Source organism: Equus quagga, unplaced genomic scaffold (genome assembly GCF_021613505.1).
Source record: "Equus quagga isolate Etosha38 unplaced genomic scaffold, UCLA_HA_Equagga_1.0 73442_RagTag, whole genome shotgun sequence".
NCBI lineage: Eukaryota > Metazoa > Chordata > Mammalia > Perissodactyla > Equidae > Equus > Equus quagga.
The window spans coordinates 10,209,114-10,236,382 of NW_025802777.1; the positions used below are offsets into that span (position 1 = coordinate 10,209,114).

The following is a 27,269-nucleotide window of genomic DNA, read 5'->3' on the forward strand; positions in this document are numbered from 1 at the left end:
GATGCTGGCACAAGTGCTCAGTACTTCAAGCTACAGCCTTACCTCCTAACAAACATCAGAATCTTAATTTAGATACGATTACAATGAAACTAGAAAACAACTTTAAATATGGGGAGCACAAAGAAAAAGATGAACAATCTGTTAGAACAACAGGGAAATAAACAAACATGCAAGTCACATGAGACAAAAACCAAGTAGCCAATAACTGAATTAAAAAATTACCTCTCAGAGAAAGGCAATGGGATACTCATATTTCATCCATTAGACTGGCAAAAAAGTTATTTGATATCAAGTTTTGGCATGCTTATAGGCAAACAGATATTCTCATACAGTGTTGGTGGGAGAATAAACCGTTAGAGCGACTTTGAAGTACAATTTAGGAATGTGTCTTAAAATGCTCACAAGCTGGAAGCCAACAATTCTACTTCTCTGTATTTACCGTAAAGAACCCTCCCCCCACAGATCTATCTATCTATCTATCTATAGATATATATATATATGTCGACTGATAAAAATTCATTTAGCTGTTCACTTAGAATAAGTGCACTTTTATATATGCATATTATACTTCAATACAAAGTTTTGAAAAGAAAAGAACGAATAATATAATTAACACATGTAATTATCATCCAGAATTGGGAAATATGAACATTTTGTCACATTTATTTTAAGATTTTTTAAATTAAAGAAATAAAACACTATTAGTTGGAAAAACTGCAAAGAAATTATGAACTGTACTTGGTAAGCTTGTTGTTGGCAGTAGCATTGGTACAACAATTCTGAAACTATCTTGTGTGTATTGTCGGATTGCATAAAAGAGTAAATACACTGAAGGTTTCGGGGAGCCAGTGTTCTAACGGTGGGAAATATGATATACACTGAGGGAAGGAGAAGCAGCAGCCTGGGTTTAGAACTAACAGCATCGTACAAACTCATAATCTTTAAGACATATATTTCCTAGCTTTATCCACTGAGAGGGACAAGAAGCAATGACACCTCTGTGGCAAAGAGCACACCCAACACCTAAATTTTGGTTTCTCAAAACCATTCCCCACTAAAACAAACAACAACAACAATGAAAATATGACCTCGAAGAAATAGCTGATTCCAGCGGTTAGGGCAGCAAAAATACATGGTGAACCTAGAATATCTTATTGCGACAGAAAGTAAGAAAAGTTCAATAAATTGATGGGGACATATCAAAAGATACAGGAGCCAGCTTAAAAGATTCCACTGGCCACATGACGGACCATTTGAGCATCAATATGATCAATTACATGAATGGATTACAACATATTGAAAAAGATTCCATTAGTCTGCACTGTCATAAAAAAAAAAGAAAGAAAAAAATTGGAAAGGAGAAGAGAAAGTTTTGCTTTACAGAAGAATGACAACTAATAAATGTAAAAGGAATAATAGAAATACAAAATCACCATTTTGCAAACACCACAGTAATAATGAATTCTGAAAAGAATCATTAACGGATGCCAAAATGATTAAATGAAATATTGAGGAATATTCACACAATCTAAAAGTATCATCATCTCACAGATGATGCATTAATTATAATTAGAACCTTTATGATGGAGAAAGGTCCTTAGTTAAGTGAGCAAATTTAACTTGTGACAAATTGGCACATGGGATGCCTCATGTGATTACACTGAGAAGGACATAACATTACCTATGTAGCATTCTTGCCAAAAATGTTAAACCTGCATCTAATTCAAATCCAAATTGAGGGACATATGCAAAAACACAAACAACAAACAAACGAACCAAAAAAACTGGCCAGGACTCTTCAAAAATATCAAAGTCATGAAAGTTTTTAAAAGAAGTCTGGGCTGTTCTAGAATGAAGGAGACTAAACAGCCATGACAACTAAATATAATGCACAAACTTTACTGGATTCTAGACTGGGGAAAAAACAACAGCTATAAAAGGCAGGAGAAGATGGATGTCCCAGCTCAAGCAGAGAGAGAGAATTCACCCTTCCTCCACCTTTTTGTTCTATTCAGGCCCTCAACAGATTGGATGATGCCACCATTGGTGACGGTGATCTTTTCTGGAGACACCCTCACAGACACACCCAGAAATAACGTTTTACCAGCTATCTGGGTATCCCTTAGCCCAGTCAAGGTGACACATAAAATGCACCATCACAGACAGGGAAAGGTAAATCCATAGAATAAGCATCTATTTTGTCCACTGAGGACAAATTGTGATACCCTTCATAACGGAAAGGGTCTAGTATAACAAAACTGGCTAGTCTTCCCAGGGAATGTCCCACATTGGCAGATCATCACTGGCCTCTGCTGCTGACAGGCTGGGCACCAAACAGATCAGTCTTGGTGAGAGGGAGTCCATGTTGTTGATTCTATACAAAACCTTCGTCCCTGACACCGTGGCTACTTTGTTCATGAACCCACTGTGTAAGCAGTGGGATAGCTAGGGAAGGACAGGCATGGTTTGGCTGGATCACCAAACCATTAGTTACTATTCACAAGTCAGAACAGATGTGTACTGCTAGCTCTGTTCTTCCCAGGCAAAGCAGACAATCAGATGAACTGCTTGATGTTCTGCCTCCTGGAAGGAACTCCCTTCACCACTTCCTCCATGTCTACTGCTGACTGGGGCTGCAACGCTACAGGGCTCACTTTTAGATGGTGCCAGCACATCACGTGGAACCAGATGTGAACTAGACTTGCATCTTTCCTTCCTTAATCAATTGATTGTAGGGAATTCCTCAAGAGGCCTTAGGTGTGGTGTGAGGGACAGGTAGGATAAGAGTGACAAGGCATGGAGAGCAGGTGCTCTCCCAACTTGCCTGTGTCTTTGAGATCTGTTAGCATCAAATTACACATATACTACTTCCACTCATTTACAGAGGTCTGTTTTGCATGCCCAACTTTACATTTTGGTAGCTCAGAAAACTTCAGTTCATTTGGGGCAGCTAAGATCACACGGTCATTTGATGTTCCATGGTTACACATTCAGCCTCTATTAGAGCTTAGGGCAAACCAGGAGCAATTTCTCAAAAGGAGACTACTTACTGAATTCAACTTTTTCTTTTACCCTGAGGAAGATTCGCCCTGAGTTAACATCCATGCCAGTTTTGCTCTATTTTTCAGTACGTGGGCCACCAGCACCGCATGGCCACTGACAGAGGGGTAGGTCTGTACCTGGGAACTGAACCTGGGCTGCCAAAGCAGAGTATGCTGAACTTAACCACTAAGCCACCAGGACTAGGCCTTGAATTAGACTTTTATACTTAATGGAATATACTTAATCCAGCTTCAGTTTACCACCTGATCCATATTGGTCACAGGCCTAAGATCATCTTTATCATGAGAGTATTTAAAGCCACAGGACTTAATTCGATCACCTAACAAGTGAGTGAGAAAGAGAGCCGAGGATCAAATAGTGAGGCACTTGAATACTTAGGGACCATTTAGAGGAGATCCACGAAAGAGCTGCCAAGGTTATAGAAGAAGGAAATAACACATCTGGGGGGTTTCTGAAGCAGCAGTGTTCTAGTAAAAGTTTAATAACCAGCTCTCCAGGAAAAAGAGATCCGATTTGAGGCATTTGCTGATTTTCATGGTGTAAACACACCTACCACGGCCACTTTCAAGCTACAGGGTGACATCACTGAACTTGAAGCTGAGAAGAGATGTGCACAATTAGCTCTTGTAGGCCCCAAAGAGCCAGCCCCAGCACACCACTGAAAGGAGAGTGTTTCGAGTAGAAGAGTGGGGTCATTTGGGTTGATGGGTCAAAAAAGGTGAACACAGAAGTGCCCTCTGGGTTTGGAGGAGGTAAGTCATTGATGACCTGGATAAGAGGAATCTCACTAAACTTGTGGGGACAGAAGTCAGACTGGAGAGGTTTGAGGAATGACTGGGAGATGAGGAAGTGCCAGGAGTGAGTGGGGACAAGTGTGTGGAGGCGTTCGGCTGTGAGGGAGACTAGAGAAAAGGAGCAGTGGCTGGAGAGAGATGTCAAAGGAAGCTTGAGGATGGAATATACTAAAGTGGGTGTGCACGCTGATGGGAGTGACACAGTAGAGAGAACTGATGAGGCAGAAGACAGAGATGGCCAAAAAAAAAGTGAAGTCCTTAGGGAACAGAATACAGTGCACAAGTAGATGGATTAGTCTTTGACAGGAAGAAGGACACTTTTTCATTTACATGAGTGGAGGCAAGGAAGAGGAGTACAGATGCAAATAGGTTTGTAGATGTGTTTCGCTCTGATGGTTCTATCTTCAGTAAAGAATTCTGTAGTCGGGGGAACAGTGGTTAAGTTCACGTGGCTTGCTTTGGCAGCCCAGGGTTTCGCTGGTTCAGATCCTGGGCGCAGACATGGCACCACTGGTCAGGCCATGCTGAGGTGGCACCCCACATGCCACAACTAAAAGGACCCACAACTAAAATATACAACTACGTACTGGGGGGATTTGGGGAGAAAAAGCGAAAAAAAATTCTGTAGTCATTAGTTGCTGATAGCACTAAGGGTTTTGAGAAGATGTGCTGTGATAATCTCATGGTATGGGAAAGTAAACTCACCAAGGAAACATTAAAAACACTGGATAAATTCATTGAGATCCCTCATGAGCAGATGGCTGTCTCATAATCTCTTCAGAGCCGTATGTTCATACATTTTTAAGTCCTTTGTCACTGTTTCATTGAGGTGACGGGAGAAGGAATTGATAAAAACATGTGGTCACTCCCACATCTTTGACCTAAAGTCTATTAATCTCTTACTTAAAAACCTTCCTGCTTCTTCTTTGCTTATTAGTTTGTTAAGAGACATTAGGCTCTTCTTAAGTCAGTTTTGTGAAATTTGTATTTTGCTAGAAAATATATTTTTTGTAGAATTCCAAATGTTTTGTCACTGCATTCCATATAACACTTTCTCGTGATTAATTTGGTTCTTCCTTATCTCTGGTTATATCTAAAGTTGTAGGTGGTATGTGTGTGTAGGCTTTTTTTTTTTTTTTTGGAAGATTGGCCCTGAGCTAACAACTGTTGCCAAGCTTCCTCTTTCTTGTCTCCCCAGTACATAGCTGTATACTCTAGCTGTAGGTCCTTCTAGTTCCTCTATGTGGGATGTCACCTCAGCATGGCTTGATGAGCAGTGTGTAGGTCTGCGCACAGGATCCCAAATGGCAAACCCCGGGCCCCTGAATCAGAGTGTGTGAACTTAACCACTCGGCCATGCCCCATGTGTGTTGTATTGTTCCTTTACTAGGATTGGATTTTTCTTTATAATTCATATGTTTTGGTTTTTATTTGATTATTTTCTGATGTATTAATTATAGTTTTATCTTTGAATATTCCTACTCCCCAGATTCTTTGTTTTGCTGGGGTTTTTGTTGTTGTTGTTGTTATTGTTATTTCTAAGGTTGAATACTTTATTTCTGTCATTACCTTTGTATTTATAAACTTAAAGTTACACATTATTCTCTGACTATCCCTTTAGCTATGTACCATATATTTTTATATGGAAATATCAACATTTCTATTAATTTTTAGAGTTTTTAGATAATTTATTTCATATTTTATTTCCTCTTTGACTCAGAGATTTAGATGACTGCTCATTATTTCCCAAGCAGTTAAGGCTTTTTTTTTTTAATTAGGAAGGGTTGCTCAGCTTTCTGGATTTGGTTGGTCATTTAACTTTTTCTCTGGTTGGATATTGTGTCCTATAAAGTCTCTATTTTGAAGACTCTGTTCAGTTTTTTTTTTTGTTTTTGTTTTTTACTGTAGCCAGGTTAGTGAACAATATTTATAATTGTTTCACAGATGAAATAGATTATTAAATCTCTGTTTGGAGAGTACAAAATTCTACCTATCTACCTATACAATTGAGCTTACTGATACTAAAATCCCATATAACTTTACATATTGTTTGGCTACTTCATCTGTCTGATTCAGAGAGAGAGGAATATTAAAATACTGCATTCTAAAGAAAAAATCACATATTTAGTGTCCACTTGAAGTTTGTAGTTAATTTGAGACAAAATCAGGAAAGTTAGCTAATTAGGGACAGATACAGAGAAGGCCATAGTCTGGCTGAATCATGGCTAGGGTTTTGCTGGATTAGTACAACAGAGGAAGAGGGGAAAAGAGAGCTGAAGGTGTTGCATGAGAGTGACTATAATTTTGTCCCATGAAATCCAACCTGGATAAGGAGGGACACAAAGGCAGGAGGGAGAGGATGGGCAGTGAAAAGGGATGGGTTAACGGGACTGGGCGTAGAGCAAACAGACTGAAGGTGATGCAGTTACTGGAGAAGACTCCCAGGAAGTCGCCAGTAACCTGCAGAAGATCCAACATGCAATCATTACGGTAGGAGGCTGAAGTGGCGTGATGGACATGATTATTAAAGGTGAGCGGTTAGAGAACTAAGACTAAATAGGTCATGCACTGGAATGTCCAAGCCACCAAGAAGGAATGAATGAATATTCATAAACAGTTCTGGAAGGAAAGACACCAAAAATTTTATGTTAATAAGATTATAAGTGATTCTTATTTTCTTCTTTGTATTGTTCTGCATTTTTAAAATTTCTAAAATGTGCAGGTAGTACTTCATAATTAGAAAAATGTTATTTTTAAAACTCCGCTTAGTTTTTAAGGTACTTAAAGCTTGATTTGATTCTCCTCTCTGTAATCATACTATGTTACTGTGTATTTATTTGTACAACTTCGCTGCCCTCTAGTAAAACTAAATAACACAGAAAAAAGAAACATTAATTCTTCTGTGTTTTATACCCAGAAGAGAGACTTGTAACACTGCTGTCTTTAACAAGGTATCTGCTTTTAATTTTTTTTCCTCAAGAAGGACAGTGTATGAGTGATAGTGAGGTAACAGAGATGATTAGTGAGCTCTTTTGGAAAGGATACATTACTGTTTTTGATTTTGCATTGATTGTATAGTTCTTAGATGTATTCATAAAGTATCCATTATGAATGTAATATAAATATCATATCGACACTATGATTATGAATTCTAGTTTCACACAGTAACACTAGAAGATGTAAAATACTGAACTGGATAAAATGATTTCAACTGCTCCTCACTTTATATGAAATAGTCTAAGAAAAGCTTACTAAAGGAGATATTCTGGAGCTATTAATTGTAATCATCTTGAAGGAAAACGTTCTGTTTCAATCCCCAAAATCCTTACACATTTACTAATGATAAAGATATTTAAATGGCTATTGGCATATGGGAAAAAAAACGGATCAAATTGAAATTTCTATCATTTTACATCTGTGGTTCTTAAGATGTAGTATCCTAGTGACTTCTTCATAATATTGTTACCACACGAAAATGGGGTTCTCCTACCCAATGTACATAAACAAGCCAATTAATTATGGCATCAGCCTTTGGGAGAGAAATCAGTTTTATTCCACGAGATTCATCTGCAGGGAGACAGGGGGTGTCTGCCCTCAGATCTGTCTCCCCAGTTCAGGATTTGGGGTGAAATTTAAGAAGTTAGGGAGAACAGGCTGGCAAGTGGAAATGGTGGCAGGACAGGTTTCGACTGGTGGGCTTCAAGCATTTACGATAAGGTTCTAAACATTTATGATGAGGTTCTAAACATTTATGGTAAAGTGGGGAAGGAATTTTAACACAGGATCTTCCTGAATGACAGACCGCTTGCTTCTGCTAAGAGTCTGACTTTTAAGTTCCAGTCATGTTCTGGTCCTTTGGTTCCATGGGGAAGAGAATCTTTGGTTCTGTGGTCATTTCGGGTCAAGATTTCTTCTTTTGCACATGCTCTGACTACATGACTTTCCAAATTGTCTGAAAGGCAATTCTTAATCACTCTGTTGATAAGTGGGGTCAAAAGAACTGGTCCCAGAGGGCCCAAGGTTACAATGTTGACCACAATTAATAATTAATTTGTTTATTTACTTGTTTATTCTTTCTCCAGCACCTGACTACAGATCCAGAAGGAGAAAGAACACATCTGTCTTGTTCTCTTTTGTATTCCTATTGCCTAGCACAATGCCTAGAACATGGCAGATGCTCAATAAATTTTGTTGAATGAATGGATGATAATAGAATTACCTGGTCTAAATAGTGGATGTACTTTAAAAATACTGAAAAAGCTCAGTATTTCCATGCAAGGAAACAAAACATTGTTTACTTTTTTTTTTAATGACACTCTAAGTTTGGATAAAGAGAAGGGAAATTTCACTTTCTTTTTGTTGAAGAAACTGTCACTTAAGAAAATGAAGGAATACCCATTATAGGTCAATTGCCAATATATTCATAAAAGTTGAGTGGCTCTCTACTGGGGATACTAATGTGACAAAATTTTTTTTTTTTAACTTTTAAAACCCTGAATGTTTTAAATCTGGGTTCCATCAATGAAAATGGTTTGATTAATGGTACTGAATTAGATACAATGCCTTAATTTCAATGTGGAGATTGAGGCAAAGAATTTAGAAATTTTCTAACATTTTAAACTAGAACCATTCACATGCTCTGGAGAGAGGTACTTGTCTCTCTTTATTTGCAATAACTATATATTTGCAAGATAAAGAGTTTTCCTCACTTCTACATGCTGCTTAACTGCCAGTGAGCATATCTGTATGGATAGCTTAAAAAGAGAAAAAAAGAAAGAAAGCTCCTCTCTGAACAAAAGCTATAGCTGAAGAGTTATTAAACTGGCATTCTCCCCCCCAAACAATTGTATAATTTGCACAGATAAAATTAACATTACTACAAAATTAAAATAACTCTTGATTACTTTGTTAGAATTCTTTGGCTCTAGCGTCCTTTGGTTCGAAGTCATGGAAACAAACCTGAACTACTTTAAGCAAACGCACACCCACAAACAATAAAACATCATCATCAACAACAAGAAAACAAAAAAGTAATTTATTCTAAGGATTCTGGGGATATCTAAGGAACTAGCAGATAGGCGTACAGTCCTGCTTCAAGAAGAGTTGAGAACAAGAACCTGGAAAGCCACTGGAATCCCACATGCTACTCTCTCTGTCCTCTTCTGCTTTCTAGCACATCTGCTTCATTCTTCTCTCCTGCTACCACAGACTAGTATTCTTGGCTTTGAATTGACGTGGTAATTTATGGCTTTCCTTTGTCTTTTCAGTTCATTGCAATTCCAGCCTCAGGTACGGACTTAGTGTCTGTTTCAAGTGCAAAATCTTGGGAGAATTTGATTGGCCCGCCTTGGATCAGGTGCCCATCCTTCGCCCAGTCAGCGCAACGTAACCAGGCTTCCAGTCTTCACTGGCTGGGGCTGCCTTTCTCCCTACTGGGGGCAGTTCCCAAAGGTGGAGGGGGAGATGTCTATTACTACTTTAAGAATTAATCTATTCAATAATTTATAACAAATGTATTGCAATCTTGTTTTGAGAATAAAGGGATGGAAGCTATAGAAAATATTCATTTACATCAAAATAGGGTAAAACATTTATCACTAATGAAATAAACAGATACTGCCCAGTGTCATCCTGTCAACAAATATTTATTGAGTGCCTCCTGTGTGCAAGGTACTATTGTAGATGCTGAGAAGATGGCAGTGAACAAAACAGAAGATCTCTTCCCTCAGGGAGCTTACATTCTACTCTAACTTCACGCAGAACCACCTTCAGCAAAGCAAGGTCTAAAGAAACTTAATTAAATAATGAAACGATTTCTTCAGTTTTTTTCCAGAATACAGTTATCGAGTTATATTTTTAGAAAGAAAAGGGAAATTCCTAGATCAGGGATTCCTAGACTATTAGATTTTGCCTGTCAAATAAAATTTTTAGATAAAATAAAAAATGGGGAAGGACTCGTAGGTTTTACTACTTTTGGTTTGCCAAATAAGAGAGTAAAAACAAACACACTACCATCCACTATCACCATTATTTCAAAAAAGGAAAGAGATTTTAGTATCGTAATATGGAAAGAGAAAGACAATTGCAGAATAAAGGACCCTTTTTTCCCCCAAGAAAGACATCTGGCTACTCTACATAAACAGACTGTTCTTACTATTTTCACTTGGTAACTGACAAGGAAAACTTTCCACCAGTTCATAGGCCTGCATTTGGTAACCATTGTTCTAGATGAGAGCCTGCGACTGAGCCAGCAAACAAAACTGGTTTGCCCATTTTGTCTGAACTTATGGGCCAATTAATCCATATAAAGTCACATTTTGGTGAGAAAAAAACTGATCAGAATTACTGTTTGGAAAGATGACTTTTTAAAAAGAACTGAACTAACATTGATTCAAAAAATACGGGCGATGTAACAGTTTTATGTAAGCAGTCTTTGTCCTCTCAGAATACTAAAGACACCACCATGTTAAACAGTGATAACATACTATATTCAATAAACAAATTAGTTTAATACTCAAAGCACAGAAGTATTTTATCAAATAATTAGTTTTGGACAATATACTGGCTGAGGGCAATTAGAGCAGCTATTCAGTTTCAGGAATTTAATTTCCACAAGGTCTATAACCTCTATTTGAAGGACCTTTGGCTTGCTTGGGCAGCAAGATAACTTTTAAGTGTTTTACTTTGCCCTTTAATGTTCTGAATAGGAAGAGTGTCAAAGTTATAAATGCATTTGCTGTCTTTTAATATCTCGGCTTGCTTTAAAAGGACACACGTTCTCCCTTCTATCTATATTCAATCACCATTTTTATGGCGGAAGATCTTTTGAAGTTTTAGGCCAAGATATTAACATATTCTGTTCTGCACCTTATCTTGGCTCCCTCTACCCTAATCATGTTACTGTAAATCTGTCTCTCGGCTCAGGTGTCTGGAGGCTGACCAGGCACAATGTGAATCTGTTGTGACAGGAACTGGAGTTCAGTTTCACCAATGAAACACTCTGTTGCAATCAGAACTTAAATCAACGCTGAACAGCCAGAATATAAGAACTTTGGGTAATGCGAGTCGAATGGAAGCCAGATGTTATTACCTTTTCCTATTGACTGGACGAAAATGTTACAGAGGATGCTCTTAGCCTGGGTCATTTTTCCAATACCCAAATGTCAGTCCTGGGTGAGCAGATTTCAAATCCAATCAAAGACCGGAGAAAAGAGGCACATGTGGATGAAAGAGAAATGCTTGATGGGCTTGGGATCTTCTGCTTCACCTTGGAACTTAAATCTCAAGTGAAAGTTTGACAGGCTGGTGTAGGCAAACAGGTACTCTCATACTTGCTAGTAGGAGCACAAATTGACACAACTTCTATAAAGCGCCATTGAGAATTAGCAAAACTACAAATGCATACATTTGGACCTCGCAGTTTTAGTCCATCCCACAGATGCGACCATTTTTCAAAGCTTTTCACTGTAGCATTGATTATTATAGTGAGACTGGAAATAATCTTAATGTCAATTTTCATGGGCCTGATTAAATAAATTATGGTACATTCCAACGATGGATCACTGTGCCACAGGGTAAAAGACAAGAATGCTTTACACAGAGATGTGAACCCATCTCCAGTTTATGTTAGACTAAAAACGCACTGTTGACACACTCTCTGTGCAAAGAAGGTAATTCACAAAAATATACATATTTGCTTTTATGTTCATACAATATCTCTGGAGGATAATGAGAAACTTTTAATACCGCTGCCCAGGAGGTGAATTGGAAGGCTTCTAGACATGGGTGGGCTTTGTTCACTGTACTGAATGCCCTTTGCCACCTTTTGAATTTTGAGACATAAAAATGAATTCACATATACACGCACACGTGAAGGAAAAGGCCCCAAGTCTGGTGATGCAACGGGAAAGCCTGTGAGTTCAACCTCGGAGTCCAGGGCCCTGTTCCCGCCTTGCCAGTTAAGACCGTCACCTCCATGCAGCAGGTCTGAAACGTGCCACCTCCATTCCCACCCCACAAGTCCATGTTCCTTTCGTTTGTTTCTGAAACTACCCATGTTTCAGAAAGGATTTAGTCATAAAACTGCTAGCAAACTTGGCATTCTTTCCCAAGCACTAAAACACTTTTGCTTTCGTTGCAACAGAGAAAAGGGGCTAAAATATCAGGCCGGCTAACAATTTATCATAAATGAAATTCAATGTTTTTGAAAGTGCTCTGTAGCTATAAGGCTGCAGAAACACGAAGTATTACTCAATAGAGTCAGTAATAACACTATATCACACCGCAATTCATAGTTTCGAGAAGAATATCCCACCCACTGCACCCCACTTTCCCTCCCCAAACCCGGCTTCTCGTTCTCCCTCCTCCCCGTCCCTTCCCCTTCCCCCCCGCCCCCCCGCCCCCCTCCCCCCCCCCCCCTCCCCCCTCCCCCCTCCACCTCCCTTTGCCCCTCCTCCCTCCCTACTTGCCCCTCCCAGCGCTTGGCGGGAGGTTTCCTCGCGTGACAGCTCCGCGTAAGTGCGGAAGACGCACTGCAGCACCGTCGGCCGGGAGATGACAGAGCTTACTCTTTCCTCTCGTCTCTATGATCCTTTTTGTGACCCGTCGGATAGCACCGGCGCCCCAGAGTTCCGTGCCAATAGTCCTCCACGCCGATAGAGGACAGTGCAAAAAACTGCCGTTCTCGCGACAGGGGCGGAGTTCTCTCCTAGTGGTGAGAGCGCGAGCGCATGCGTGCTCGCGGGAGGAGGGGGGGGGGCCGCTGCGCGCCGTAGCAGGAGGGAAGACGGGACCCGGCTGGAGTACTGGGGGAAAGCGCGCGTGCGCCGTCGCGAGCTCGGCGCAGCCGGGGCCGCCGTGTGGGAGCGAGTGTGAGACAGCCGTGCGGGCCGCGGGAATGTTCCGAAAGGCCCGGCGAGTGAACGTGCGCAAGCGGAATGACTCGGAGGAGGAGGAGCGAGAGCGCGATGAGGAGCAGGAGCCGCCGCCGTTGCTGCCGCCGCCCGGTACCGGCGAAGAGCCGGGCCCCGGCGGCGGCGGCGACAGGGCCCCCGGGGGGGAGTCGCTGCTGGGCCCCGGGCTGCCGCCTCCTTCCGCGCTGACCCCGGGCCCCGGGGCTGAGGCCGGGGCCTGCTTCCCGGGCGGCGCGGAGCCCGGCAACGGGCTGAAGCCGCGCAAGAGGCCGCGCGAGAACAAAGAGGTGCCCCGGGCCAGCCTGCTCAGCTTCCAGGACGAGGAGGAAGGTAACCGCCGCGCTGCGGACCCCAGACGCCGGCATCCCCACCCCGGCCCCCACCGCGGGTCCCTGCCTTCCCTGGGCGCCCAGCCCCCCCACCCCGGGATGGAGTCCCTTCCCGCCCGACCTGCTGCACGTCTCTCCCCTCCTCCCGCCTTCTGCTCCGGCGGGGGACGCGTGCCCGCGCCGCCGCCAGCCCTTTTTTAACAACCACCCCCTCGTCACCGTCCTCCTGTGCATTTCCTACTCCGAGGGGCCGGAGCTCGGAGCTCAGATCCGTCATTCTGAGTTTTTCAAGTGGAAAGTCACTGTCCCCTGTCCTGCCCCTTTGCTGGCGGGTGTGTTTCGGGGAGAAGTTGTCGTGTTCCCTGACTGCTCTTGGCACGTTCCCTGAGCCCTCTGCAGGGCACTGTGGCCACGCTTCTTGGGAGCTCTGTTTGAGACATCCTTGAGCAGGAAGGCCGGGTGTTTAAAGAGGAGTGCTAGGTCTGGCAACAAAAGCCCGAAATTGAAGCTCTGGTTCTGAGTGACTTTGGGCCAGTTCCTTGCAATCGCTGAGCCTCAGTTTCCCCATCAAAGTAAATGGGGAAACAGATGTCTGGCCTTCCCCCGTTGGCTTTTGGACAGCGAAGAGAGACTGTGTAGTAGTGATTCGAGGCAGTTTATCCAATCCTGTGTGGGAGGCCAGGCTACAATAAATTTTAGATTTCTGATCGTAAATGAGTCTTAAGTCTTTTTATTTCTCGACCAGTTTAGGGTGTGTTTATATAACCCAATTAAGTCCGTGTTACGAAAAAAGAAATGGAGGCTTTTGGAAATCTCCCTTGCATCTTGATTTGAGATGCTTTGTGTTTCCAGTAAGCTTGGCGGTTTCTCTGGCCGTTCTGTTATTTTTATTTTAATTTGTTTAAGTTTGTGTAAGTTTGAGAGGAGTGCAGCCTGATTTTTATTGATGATGCAGGGACTATTTGATAAAGTGTTTGCATTTGACTTTAAAATTTTCAGGTCAAAGACGATGGATACATCCTTGAAATGTATTTTTGAAAAGTGATTTGCTGTCAGCTCAGTCTTGAAATAACAGTATGTCAGTTTGTGATAGATACAGAGTTACTCTGACTTGACAGCTCTGCTAACCAGCACCTTTTGATTTGGGATATTTTGTTTCAGATACCTTAATAATTTGGTGATTAAGTGCCTTTTCAATGATTTTTTTTTTTCTCCTGAAATAGATGATTTAAGGAAGACAAGAAAACATAGGAAAGTTTTGTGCGGTTACATGTATTATGCCTTTAAAAAAGTCTCAAATTTGCATTTTTCCAGATTAATTTATAAAGTTGACTGAAGCTTTTGAGAGCCTATGACAGATTTGAAATAACTCCAAATTATGTAATTATTTGGGTTGTGTGAGTATATATTTTGAAGAATTTGAAAAGCACATAAAATCATGTGAAAGTTAGAAGGGAAGATATTGTCTGAAAATGGTTACTACAGACTTCACTCCTTTTTTAAAAAAATTAATTTATTAAGGTCATATTGGCGTATAACATTGTGTAAATTTCAGGTGTGCATTATTATATTTCTTTTTCTATATAGACTGCGTTGTGTTCACCACGAAGTCTAGTTTCTGTCGGTCACCATACATATGTGCTCCTTTACACCTTTTGCCCTCTCCCAAACCCCTCTCTGGTAGCCACCAATCTGTTCTCCTTATCTGTGTGTTTGCTTATCTTTCATTATGAGTAAAATCATACAGTATGTGTCTTTCTCTGACTTATTTCACTTAGCGTAATATCCTCAAGGTCCATCCATGTTGTCGCAAAGGGCACGCTTTTGTCTTTTCTTAAGGCTGAGTGGTATTCCATTGTGTGTGTGTATATAAGTGCGTGTGTGTGTGTATATATATGTATATATCTACCACATCTTTATTCATTCATCCGTTGACAGGCACTTGGGTTGCTTCCACCTCTTGGTCATTGTAAATAATGCTTCAATGAATATAGGGGTATATTTATCTTTTTGAATTATTGTGTTTATTTTTTTTAAGAAAATGAAGAAGTTTTCAAAGTGAAGAAATCAAGTTATAGCAAAAAGATAGTAAAATTGCTTAAGAAAGAATATAAAGAAGATCTTGAAAAATCGAAGATTAAGACAGAACTCAACTCATCAGCTGACAGTAGGTACCAAACTAATAGGATTCTTTTGAAATGACAAAATGAAAGCTCTTTCTCACAGAGATTGAGTGGATTTGCTATATATATTGTGAGTTCGTTTAGTTGACTATCATCGTCAAGGGTCCAAAATGAGTAGCCATACATAATTCTACAAATTCATACATAATTCTAACAAATTGCATTATAAGTGCATTTTTAAAAAAGACAGAATCACTGCCACTGGAATGTTTCTGCTGCAATGACTAAATCTCCCAGTTTTCCTGCCAGCGTTCAGGCTGCTGTTGAACAAAGAAGGGAGGTTTCCCATTCAGACCTGACACCCAGGTTTATTCCTGTTGGAGGGACTGCTGTGCAGATTCCTGTACTTGCATTTTAGAGAGACAGGTTTTCAATTTCTTTGATGATATTTCCACAGTAGTTTAAATTCTTAGAGAACTTTTTTAGGAGTGCCCTAAGTTTAATGTTGATAATAACTTCCACTCAGCAGCCTTGTCAGCTACATGGCTGAAGACTCCTCAGAGTGAGGCACCTGCCTATGTTGTACAGATATCTCACATCTCTCGTGTCCTCTCACAGCCCAAGTTAAAAAATTTTAAGTAGATATTTGTCTTTAGGAAAGTGGATCTATTATAATGCACTATGGTCTGAGTTATTCTCATGCAAATGCCTTAGGGAAATCTTTTTATTTTATGGAATTAAAGATAGGATTATTATTTCTTAGGTTCTCAGCTACAGGCTTAATGTGAAAAAAGTATGTCATTATATCTCAAATTTACAGTCTAATTTTGGAGACAACATCACTTAAATGTATAATTGGGCCCAGTGTTTGGCAAAACGTCCAGCAGAGGTTTAAAGAGTAGCTACACTTTTTTTTTTTTTCAGATTTGGAAGAAGGAATGCTTCATAGATAAAGTAGAATTTGAAGCTAGATCTTTGATAATTTAAATTCCAAAAGACAGAAGAGGGAAGGTGTGGGGGTATTATCAAAGATAAAACTGTCTAAGCCTGTTTTGGAAAAGAGCAAGTACACCTGACAGGCAAAAGTAGTTGATTTGTGGAGGAAATAGAGGTTTAGGGTGAAAGTTAGGTTGTTGACAGATTATGAAGGATGTTCAGTATCTAGTAAAGAGTTTAGGATTGCTGTGTTCAGTGGCTTGCCAAGATGTTGACATGATAAATGCCTTTTGAAATCTTAACCTGCTGTTAGCATGCAGCTTGGATTGGCGCAGGGAGAGACTGGAGGCCTAACGCAGTTTAAATGCAAGGACCAGCTTTGACTCTCTAATAGTGGGTTTAAAAAGGTCTCAGTTGAGCAAGACTGAGGCTTTTCCTGACTCAGTGGGAAATTGTTGATGAGTTAAAAATGTTTGCTGTGGGTGTGGGAGAAGAAATGGAAAGAAAGGATTATTTGAGAAACGTTCCAAGGGAAGAATTGGTAGACTCGATGTATGCTTTAGCTATTGGATTTAAAAGAAATAGTCAAATCTGAGCCTTTGTGCCAGGGTGACGGGGAGAATAATTATGTATTATAGACAGAAGTAGGAAAGGCAGGTGGGAGGAAGAATATTTTTAGGAGAACTGATTATTTTGGAGTCTAGAAAACTGCTTCATTTGTTCCAAATCTCGTGAAAACCGACTGTGTATGATGATAAAGTATAAGAAAAGTCAGGAAAAGTGAGAACTGAGAAAGGACCGTTTGCTGTGGAGTTTAGAAATTGAAGCGAGTACAGGTTTATGAGGCCATCTTCCATGACCCCTTCTATCTTCCACTTTCACATAACTCTGGTATTCCACTCACCAGATAACTCAATTAATGTCCGCCCCAAAGGTGGAGGCTCTGTATTGTAGATTGTCATCATTATCCCTGAAATGATGGTGCAGTGGAGCTCTTTCATTAATCTACTTACAATCCCAAGATCTTCCTACCCCAACCCTCCTTAGCTAGACAGAGATGCATTAACTTCAAACCAAGGGTAGTATCGACTTGGAAAACCTATTTTTGTGATATTACTAAAATAACGAGTTCAGTTTTAAACTTGAATTTGAGTGGAAATAGCCAGTGAATAGTTGGAGATGTAGATTTAGGCATGGTGCTTATTGAGATGATAATTAAAACCAAAAGTAAATGGAATTGATGAGGGAGCAGCGTAAAGGAAAAATTCCTGAGGACCAAAGACTTCTACCTATAAAAAGCATGCACATAAAGAAGAGGATTTGTTAAAGACGTAAGAGAATCATAAAGGCCAAAGGAGAAAAGACAGGGAAGCTTCAAGATGATGACGTCAGTTATATGAAATAGTACCAGAAAGGTCAGGAAAAGTAAGGACCGAGGAAGGTTTGGCAGGGTTGCTATGTTTTTTTCTGGAGGAGGGCATCTGGCAAAAGATGCTAGTCCACTAGCCAAGCGCTGCCTGTTTGGAGGAAGGAGCATCTTTTGTTAAATTGCTCCATGATATTGTATGAATTAGCTGTGGCTGCAGCCATCGGCTTAGCTGGTGAGCTTGGAGTGGGAGAAATCAAGGGCCATTTGCCAGGGTTGAGGCGCAACAAGTTGGTGAGGAGGTTGAAGGCAGCAGGTCCACACTGCTGCTTTGGAAAGTTGGGCAGAGACAGAAGTAGAGGACAATAGCTGGAGAGACCATTGGGATCAAGTAGAAGTCCTTTTGGTAAAGAGAAGCCTGTGTCTCTTTGTAGACAGAAGGGGAGAGGAGAGGGAGAACGTCGCCAGGTTCAAGGTAAAGAGAATGTGAGAGCAAGTTTCCTGGAGTGGTAGCTGAAGAAACTGAGGGCACAAGAGGAGCCTAGAAAAAGGTGGTTTAGCATCTCTTTTTATAAAGATGTCTGGAAAGATAATACATGACCACTAACAAAAATTCAGCTGTTACCATGTTTTGGACTTTTATTTACTCAATCACAAGCAAATCCTTATGAATTTAATGAAACATTGGATCTTGCAGAATTCATTATCTGAGCATATCTAAACTAGTAGACCTTTAGCAGTTCTGTTTTGTCTATAAAAGCCATTGATTGGGGCCGGCCCCGTGGCCGAGTGGTTAAGTTCATGCGCTCTGCTTTGGTGGCCCAGGGTTTCTCCGGTTCGGATCTTGGGTGTGGACATGGCACCACTCATCAGGCCATGCTGAGGCGGCATCCCACATGCCACAACTAGAAGGACCTGCAACTAGAATATACACCTATGTACTGGGGGGATTTGGGGATAAGAAGAAGAAGGGGGAAGAAAAAAGAGATTGGCAGCGGGTGTTAGCTCAGGTGCCAATCTTAAAAAAAAAAAAAAGAAAGCCATTGATTTAGTGTGGGTTTAGAGCAGGAGGAAATGGATAGCTTTTGACTCCATCTAACCATAGACATCTGATAAAGTGAGTTTTAAAATCTCATGGCCTCAGAATGCGCTTCAGAAGGAAGTCTGTGGCTAATGAGGTAGGATGGTAAATGAAAAAAATTAAAGAGCCTCAAAGAGAATGACCTAAATCTTCTCGGTAAAGTTAAAAGGGGAGGTTGTATTATCCCTAGGACCCTTATTTAGGGGAGTAGAATATGGTTTGAGAAGAATAGAGTGCTTTTGAAACAATTTTTGGGAGGGGCACATTCTAGGGAAGCAACAAAAGAATGTCTTTCATATTTAAACTTTGGTTTTATTGTCAGGGCCGGCCTCATGGCCTAATGGTTAAGTTTGCGCACTTCGCTTCTGTAGCCCAGGGTTTTGCTGGTTCGGATCCTGGGCATGGACATGGCACCACTCATCAGGCCGTGCTGAGGCGGCGTCCCACATAGCACAACCAGAAGGACCTACAACTAGAATATACAACTATGTACTGGGGGGCCTTGGGGAGAAGAAGGAAAAAAAAAAAAGATTGGCAGTAGATTAACATCTATTAACATCTCAGGTGCCAATCTTTAAAAAAAAATTTACTAAAAAGAAAAACTTGTTTTACTCTTTCATTATATTCACTGTGTTTATTGTGTTCATTGCTGGGTTCAGTGCTTCAAGGTGAAAGACACTTTGACTTTCTTGATTTTTGCGTAGGATGGAGGGTGTAATAGACTATTCAGTTACAAGTAAAGTAAACCACTGTAAAGATACAGTGGTGCCCGCTGGAACCCCATGGCAGGAAAGCAGTTTTTTTTTTTTTTTCTTAAAAAAGATTGGCCCTGAACTAACATCTGTTGCCAGTCTTTGTTTTTTCTTCTTCCTCTCCCCAAAGCCCCCCAGTACATAGTTGTATATCCTAGTTGTGAGTGCATTTGGTTGTCCTGTGTGGGATGCCACCTCACATGGCTTCATGAGTAATGCCATGTCTGCTCCCAGGATCCGAACGGGCGAAACCCTGGGCTGCTGAAGTGGAGCACAAGAACTTAACCAGTTGGCCACAGGGCCGGCCCCGGGAAAGCAGTGTTGAAACTGGCTTCAGGAATGGCCTGAGAATTAGAGAGCTTTTTTCTCTGTCCAGGCAGGTTATGGCCACTCTACAGCTCCCTTCCTGGTTTACATGTGATTGTTCTTTGTGCCACCTGGTCTCTGACACATCTCTCTGTTCCAGTTCCAGATTTCCAGAAAGAGAATAAGGGTGACTCTGCTTTGGTCACAAATTCACTCTTAGACATTCACTCGTGGCAGTGGGATCAGGGTTGCACAGAGTACATGTGACTTTTAGGTCTCAACCCTTCAGATAATGGGTGACAAAGGGTTAAGAACTAAGAAGATATCCCATAAAGTGTTCATTACAGAGAGGTTTATCTAGTCTGTAAACTGTTTTTGATAGAAAGCTGCCTCGAATGGGCTTAGAGTGTAATAAAATACTGACGTGTAAAATGAGATAATGTTTCAAAGAGGTATGAACAGTTACCTATGAGAGTTTAGAGCAAGAAACAGATTAACTGTTTCTTATTAGTAAATAAGTAAAATTTTGATGAAGTTAACTAAAGGTAGGATTGAGCAGGGTCTCAAATCCTCTATCCCCTCTGTTTTTACCTCCCAATTATGCATACTGTTGTGGTATTTCATTTTCATACATCAGTGGTTTGAATTTTTTATAAACAGTTAAAAAATATTTCAAGCTTTAATGAATTGAGCCTATATTTGAATAAAAAATGCCTTTTTAATTGGTGGATTTTGTTTTAAATATATTTTAATTTCTTTTTTAAAAAATGTAGATGAACCGTCTTTGGACAAAACAGGACATGTTAAGGACACCAGTCAAGAAGATGGAGTTATCATCAGTGAACATGGTGAAGATGAGATGGATATGGAAAGCGAGAAGGAGGAAGAAAAGCCAAAGGCTGGCGGAGCTTTTTCAAATGCTTTATCTTCTTTGAATGTTCTCCGTCCAGGTGTGTACTTGAAATACTTATCAGAACTGAAGTAAGCCCTCAAGATGGGTCATCTGTAAAGATGGTTGTTAAGGAAGGCATTAGCTAAGTGGTGTTTCTTATGACATCCCTGTTTGAATCCAAGGTGTCCAGTAGGCGAGGAATGGCTTAGTAAATTAAGGTACATTTACATGATGGGATATTACATAGTTATTAAAATAACAGTTAGACAAGTAGCAAGACATTAATTTTTACTGTAGGTGAAAAGGTCAATTGATTGGATTATGTAGTAGATTATCCTTTATCTGTTCAGTGAATGTTGTTAAGCCATTAAAAATTATATTTATGCAAAACAACAATATGGAGAAAAGCTTATGTTTTGATATGAAGAAAAATTAGAGACAGAATATATATTCAATAAATTATTTAACAGATGAACTGAGAACTATTTGCAAGAGAAATATACTGTAAATCTAGTAGTGTCTTTTAGGGTTGTGAGATTATGGGCATCTCTTTTATTTTTATCTGTTTTCTAGTTAAGTAATTTGATTTTATGACTTTTGTTTATTTCTTAAAAATGAAAAGAATTTAGTTAAAATAAAACTGTTTTGCTAGATCCCCCCATTATATATTTTTTCAGGTTCCTTATTGACTTTTAGTTTCCATTTAAACTAAATTAAAAGTAAATTAATTGGATTGCAGGTACAGTTTGGGAAGGGTGTGCCAGCAACTAACATTAGAATCTTGGTGAGATTGTTTTACCCTTCATATTTTCAAGAAAAGAGAAATTTTATGCTTTTTATTTTTGAGTGAGGAAGATTGGCCCTGAGCTAACATCTGTTACCAGTCTTCCTGGGTTTTTTCCCCTCCCCAAAGCCCCAGTACATAGTTGTAACTCATTCTAGTTCTTCTGTGTGGGAAGCCACCACAGCATGGCTTGATGAGCAGTGTGTAGGTCCACGCCTGGGACCCGAACCAGCAAACCTTGGGCCACCAAAGTGGAGTGCACGAACTTAACTACTTGATCATGGGGCTAATAACTTTATAACCCTAATGCTGCCATATTTTATAACCCTTACCATTTGTTTCCAGGAGAAATTCCAGATGCAGCTTTTATACATGCTGCAAGGAAAAAGCGTCAAATGGCCCGAGAATTGGGAGATTTCACTCCTCATGATAGCGAGCCTGGTAAGGGCCGCCTTGTTAGAGAAGATGAGAATGATGCCAGCGATGATGAAGATGATGATGAGAAGCGCCGGATAGTTTTCTCTGTGAAAGAAAAGTCACAAAGACAAAAGATTGCTGAGGAAATAGGTAACTTGATTTAATGGGATAATAAGCCCATTACATTGCTATTAATTGTGATTTGATACCATAGTCAAATAAAAAGTACCTACATTTATTTAACTATGTTTAATGTAGAGAACTGTTCTTGGGTACAAGCGTCTTGTTGGAATTTTTTGAAAACTATAGCAAGGTTGTGATAGCTCACGTTTATTGAGCACTTCTGTGTGGCCAGTGTTGTGTTAAGCACTTGGCATGCATAAATTTATATAATCGGCTCAACATTCTTAGGAGGCGTTAGGTTTAGTTCTTCCCTTTGTTGAGTTGATGTCAAGCTCACAGGGATTTGGAAATCTTTCTGAGGTTTTAATCATTTGCTGATATTGCCTTTTCCTTCAAAGGATACTATGTATAAGACAAGCAAAGTCAGGAGTGTCAAATGAGAGAGGAGATCATGATAGACATTTTAGTAAGATTGAGTTAATACCAATAGTTCTGCTTAATTTTTGTGAAATAAGAGGATCACGTCTCTTCCCTCCCTGCTTCTCTCGTATTATTCACTCTTCTTTGCTGCTTCTGGCTACAGGTATTGAGGGGAGTGATGATGATGCTTTAGTAACTGGAGAGCAAGATGAAGAGCTCAGCCGATGGGAGCAGGAGCAGATAAGGAAAGGAATTAATATCCCTCAGGTAAGAACTAAAGAATTAAACTTCAAAAATGAAAAAGTAAATAAACCTTTTTTGCCTGTTTTGTTAGAGTAAAAACATACTGCATATTGAGCTGAGTCTTTGTCATTTATTCAAGTAACATAATTAAGAAAATTACATGGAGTTATGTATCCAATAAACTTTTAGAAGAACATTTTGCTTTTTACGGGTAGAATGATGGAAGAATCTCTAGGTTCTTGGATCACTTGCTTCTCAAAGTGGTCCTTGAACCAGCAGCATCAGCACTATCTGGGAGCTTGTTAGAAATGCAGGTTCTCACCCTGCTTCAACCTAGTGAATGAGGAGCTCTGAGGGGGCGCCCAGGCATCTTTTTGACGAGCCCTCCAGGTGATTCTGTTGCACACTGAAGTTTGATAAACCTCTGTAGAGATAAAGTGTCTTTTTCCTGTATACCTTCATTTTTCTGACTTTAAAAAGTATTTTGTAGAAAATAGATTTCTCAGTAGTCTGAAAACTTATTGTAGATGAAAATGTCTTCCTAAATAGCTATAAAAATGTGTTTTTTAGAAGCAAGTAGTACAGTGGAAATGTTGTATGTAAACTATACGTGTGTCATGTATGTAAACTATTTTTGTTACTAGTGTTTTGACACAGAATTTTGCATGCGTTTCGGTTATGTTAAGAAAATACAGTTTAGTAGGGAAAGTCCTGGTCTCAGTGTCAGCAGTCTTAGGTGATAATCTCGGCTTATGTATTTATTCTGTGACCGTGGCAAGTCATTCATTCTCTTCCAATGATAAATTGGTGGCTTTGGATTATTTTTAATGTACCTTTCAACTTTAAACTTTTTTGACCTTCTGTTTTTCTGAAAATTATTATAAATGAATCCAGTTATTCCATAAGAGTTAGAACATTCATCTGGCCCTATTTTTATTTGATTTTGAAGAACTCTGCAATTATTTATTTTAATTACATGCTGATTGGAAAATGGGTATAATTTCTGCTGTTAGGGGTTTTTTTAAACCCTAAAGGCATGGGGTTATTATTTTCCTGATTTTAGCTACTAATTTTCATGTATGTCCCATTTCTTTTCTAGGTTCAAGCAAGTCAGCCCACTGAAGTGAATATGTACTACCAGAACACTTACCAGACAATGCCTTATGGTTCATCCTATGGCATTCCTTATAGTTATACAGCCTATGGATCATCTGATGCCAAATCTCAAAAAACAGATAATACAGTCCCTTTCAAAACTCCCAGTAATGAGATGACTCCCGTTACTATTGATTTGGTAAAGAAACAGCTTAAAGACAGGTAGGGCAGATCAACTTCTTAAAGACCTGTCCTCTAGCTTACTGTTCCCTCAGGCAACATGTAGTCTGGGGTAGCCAATGCAGGATATCGGCGAAGAAGATTCCCTGGCCCATCTTCAAAAGCTAAACAGAAGATGACTTCATACTTTGTTCTGCTACCTTCTTGGATTACTTCTGTGGAAGCCTCGAAAAGTTATAAAAAATGCCACTCCATGATCTTGTTGAAGACAGTTCTGAGTTTGTACCTCTTGGACTCTGAAAAAGTATAGTCAAGCTATGGGGGGCAAAGCAAAACAGTGAGATTTTGGTTAGCTCACCAAATAACTTTATATGAAGTCTGTAAACTGCCATTTCTTGAGAAAAAAGCGGTACAGATGAAAAGATGCCACTCCAAGTATTCTTATATTCTAATAGTGGAACTAAATGCATTATTATAATATTGCAAGAGTCTCTGACAGCATAGACTTTTGGATGTAAATGTGTTATGTTTATCCTTTTGTGTTCTTAAGGTTGGACTCCATGAAAGAACTGCACAAAACAAATCGACAGCAGCATGAGAAGCATCTACAAAGCCGAGTGGACTCTACCAGGGCTATTGAAAGATTAGAAGGGTCTTCTGGGGGTATTGGTGAACGGTATAAATTTTTGCAAGAAATGCGAGGGTATGTCCAAGACTTGCTTGAGTGTTTCAGTGAAAAGGTAAGAATGTAAAAATATTAATCTCTTTGAATAAGGCAAAATTAGGGAGGTCTAGGTGGCCGTGTGTAGATCATTTCTGTATTTTTCAGAAATACACTGAATATCAGCTTTAGAAGTTGAGAATATCCATTGCATTCGACTTTAGAAGTGATGAAAAGTCATGCTTCATCTTCCTCACTTCATTAGCGGCATTCTATCTTGGGGGCAATATAGTGCCTTTGTTGATGACAAAAAAAGATAACTCAGAATACATTTAAATGAGACTTTGGCAGGTCCTGCCTTAATGTAGTGGTAGATTATTGGCCTGCCCTGAATTATTAGAATATAAGGGACTCATCTGATGGAATTGTCTTTCAGTCTAAACTTCTATTTAAACTGTTTCTACAAGTAATTCCAAATATGCATAAAGTTGCAAATTTTTTATTAATTTTTATTTTTTACTCTAGATAAAGCTGGTTGTCATTGCTAATAATTTTCATCTAAGTAAGCCTATGCTTCATCCATTTCAGAAACCATTCATTGGCCATAATTTCTTTTAAGGTCTCATTTCTTCCAAGTTTATTTTTTTAGTATGATAGTCAGTTGGCACAACTTTTTGCGTTCTATTGCACCATTTATTGTTTGCATTTTTAAAATTAGCTGCATACAGAATCCCTTTTCTTCTTAAATGACCTCTTAATTGATTTTCCTTCTTTGAGATAAATGTATTGTTTGATGCATTGCTTTAAAAGCATTTGTGGACATTGCAGCTTTATCTTTTTAAAAAAAAAAAATCATGGTGCTTTGAATATCCCGTCTTTAAAGTCATGCAGGATTAGAAGACACATTTTCCCTTATTGGCTATGTGGATTAGCATAGAATCTGTAAGCATATGGTATGTTTAAATGATTATCTTAACTTTTTATTATCTCTGTTGATTACTTTAATACCCTAAAGCCAAAGGCTGGCAAAAGAACACTGCCAAACTGTATCTTCCTCGTGAATCTTAATGGTTCTAGCTGGTCTGTGGTGAGATGCAGGCTGAGACAGCATTCATCAGGTCCTCTCTGTAGAATTTATCCTCTTGATTTCTGGAGAAACAATTACAGTCTGAGCTATGGTATCTTGTGGCAGATGAGTGGCTTAGGGTGACAAGGACAGGAGTGGGAAAGAAACATAGGTTTGACTGTGCAGAGGGCTAGAGTCAAGACGGGAAGGGACTTAAGTGTCAGAGCCAGTGGTTGTGTCCTTCCTACTAATAAAGCCCTTTTGAGCCTATTGGGCATGATGGGAGCTGGTCTAATAACCTTTGTGACTAGAGAAAGGATCTTTGTCTTAAGTGATACTTTATAAGTGAGGTTTGTCCCTGTGTAGTTCTTTCTTGAAATATCTTGGACTTTGCTTTGGAACTTACTTGAGTAAACTTACTCATAATTGCAAACTGAACTCTTAAGAAATATTGACAGTAATATTCAGCTGGATTATACCATTCTTGGGTTAGAGAGACTAGTAGACATCTAGTTCATATGGTTTTTAATTGCTGACTATTTTACAAACAATTAGTAGGGTACTTACCTTGCATTGATTACCCTGTTACTAGAGAAGTTTACTTCAGATTGTGCTAATATGGTTTCACAGAGTCACTTAGGTAAATGTTTTTGGAGCATATCTTCAACCTTATATATTATACAGTGACTACATTTTAATTAAAAGATCCCCTCCTTTAAAAATGAGTATTTTATTTCATTTTGACATTTTCCTACACGTTCAGTTTTTTTAAGACTGCTCCTGAGTTAGTAATGTCATAACTTGTCATCTTGGAAATATTAAGGAACATTTAGATAGATTTGAATATTTGTTTCAGTTATACTACAAAAATATTGTTTCAGAGTAAGACCATAAAAAGATAAACATTCCTTTGTTTTTCCCTCTTTTGTTATAAAAGCTGAAGTGGTTTTGAACTTAGATTTTTAATTATTTGCAGATCATTTTAACTTTCCATTGTTTTGTTTCCCTATCTTCATCTTCCTTCTTGTGTTCTTCGCCTTAAATTTGGTCTTGCAATAATAATAGTCAATAACAGTTTTAAGTTTGGAGAGGGTAAAGAAATTGTCACTGTGCATACTCTTGTGATAAATCAGTATCGTTAAGAAACATGAATAAGAGCTGAAAATGTGTTTTAGGTCTTTTTGTCTCAATGGAATTTTCTCTGGGCTTTGTTAAAAGGCATTTCAGTTACCTAAACAGGAAAATTACGTTATCAGGATTTTAAGTAGAAATTGAATAATTCTGTCTCGTGCAACCTGAGGTGTGTAGCTCTTGCAGCAGAGGACTGTCAGCGGTGTCCAGGGCTCCAGGACTCCCGTTAGGCACATAGGTACATTTGTCTGCAGTCTTGCATGGTTTGAAAAAAAATGAGGGGGTGGTGAAGTGTAAGTTACAATGATAATGGCAGTAATTGCTTAGAAAATGGATTATAGCTCATTTTAAAGATAGTGTCTCTGGGCTCAGCTGTCAAAAATAATCAGTGCACATTTGGGGACATTGTTGCCCATGCTGTGGCATATTCAAGAAGAAAATTACTCCGTCAGTTTGACCTTCTGTAAACATTTGCTACTTTGCAATGGAATCGTGCAAGTGTATGAAATTGCTTTTATTACAGACATCTTTGTATTCCACCTGCCTTTTTTTGTTTTCCATTTGCAGTCTGTTCAGTTCAGGAAGCTGCTATAAC

The 27,269-nt window shown here is 39.5% G+C and overlaps 1 protein-coding gene and 1 long non-coding RNA gene across 2 annotated transcripts in view; one reads left to right on the forward strand and one right to left on the reverse strand.

The window, feature by feature from the left end:
* The window catches only part of LOC124234240 (uncharacterized), a 63,087-nt gene extending 52,064 nt beyond the window's left edge, over window positions 1-11,023 (reverse strand). Inside the window, exon 1 of the long non-coding RNA XR_006887258.1 lies at window positions 10,948-11,023. This is a non-coding gene — a long non-coding RNA (uncharacterized LOC124234240). The remainder of the gene's footprint in view (window positions 1-10,947) is intronic.
* Window positions 11,024-12,632: 1,609 nt separating this feature from the next.
* The window catches only part of LOC124234298 (PAX3- and PAX7-binding protein 1-like), a 34,947-nt gene continuing 20,310 nt past the window's right edge, over window positions 12,633-27,269 (forward strand). The window contains exons 1-7 of the mRNA XM_046651600.1: window positions 12,633-13,099; window positions 15,137-15,265; window positions 20,436-20,612; window positions 21,684-21,905; window positions 22,462-22,565; window positions 23,641-23,858; window positions 24,367-24,556. Coding sequence (XP_046507556.1) covers window positions 12,754-13,099; window positions 15,137-15,265; window positions 20,436-20,612; window positions 21,684-21,905; window positions 22,462-22,565; window positions 23,641-23,858; window positions 24,367-24,556 — 1,386 coding nt within the window. The 5' untranslated portion in view covers window positions 12,633-12,753. The remainder of the gene's footprint in view (window positions 13,100-15,136; window positions 15,266-20,435; window positions 20,613-21,683; window positions 21,906-22,461; window positions 22,566-23,640; window positions 23,859-24,366; window positions 24,557-27,269) is intronic.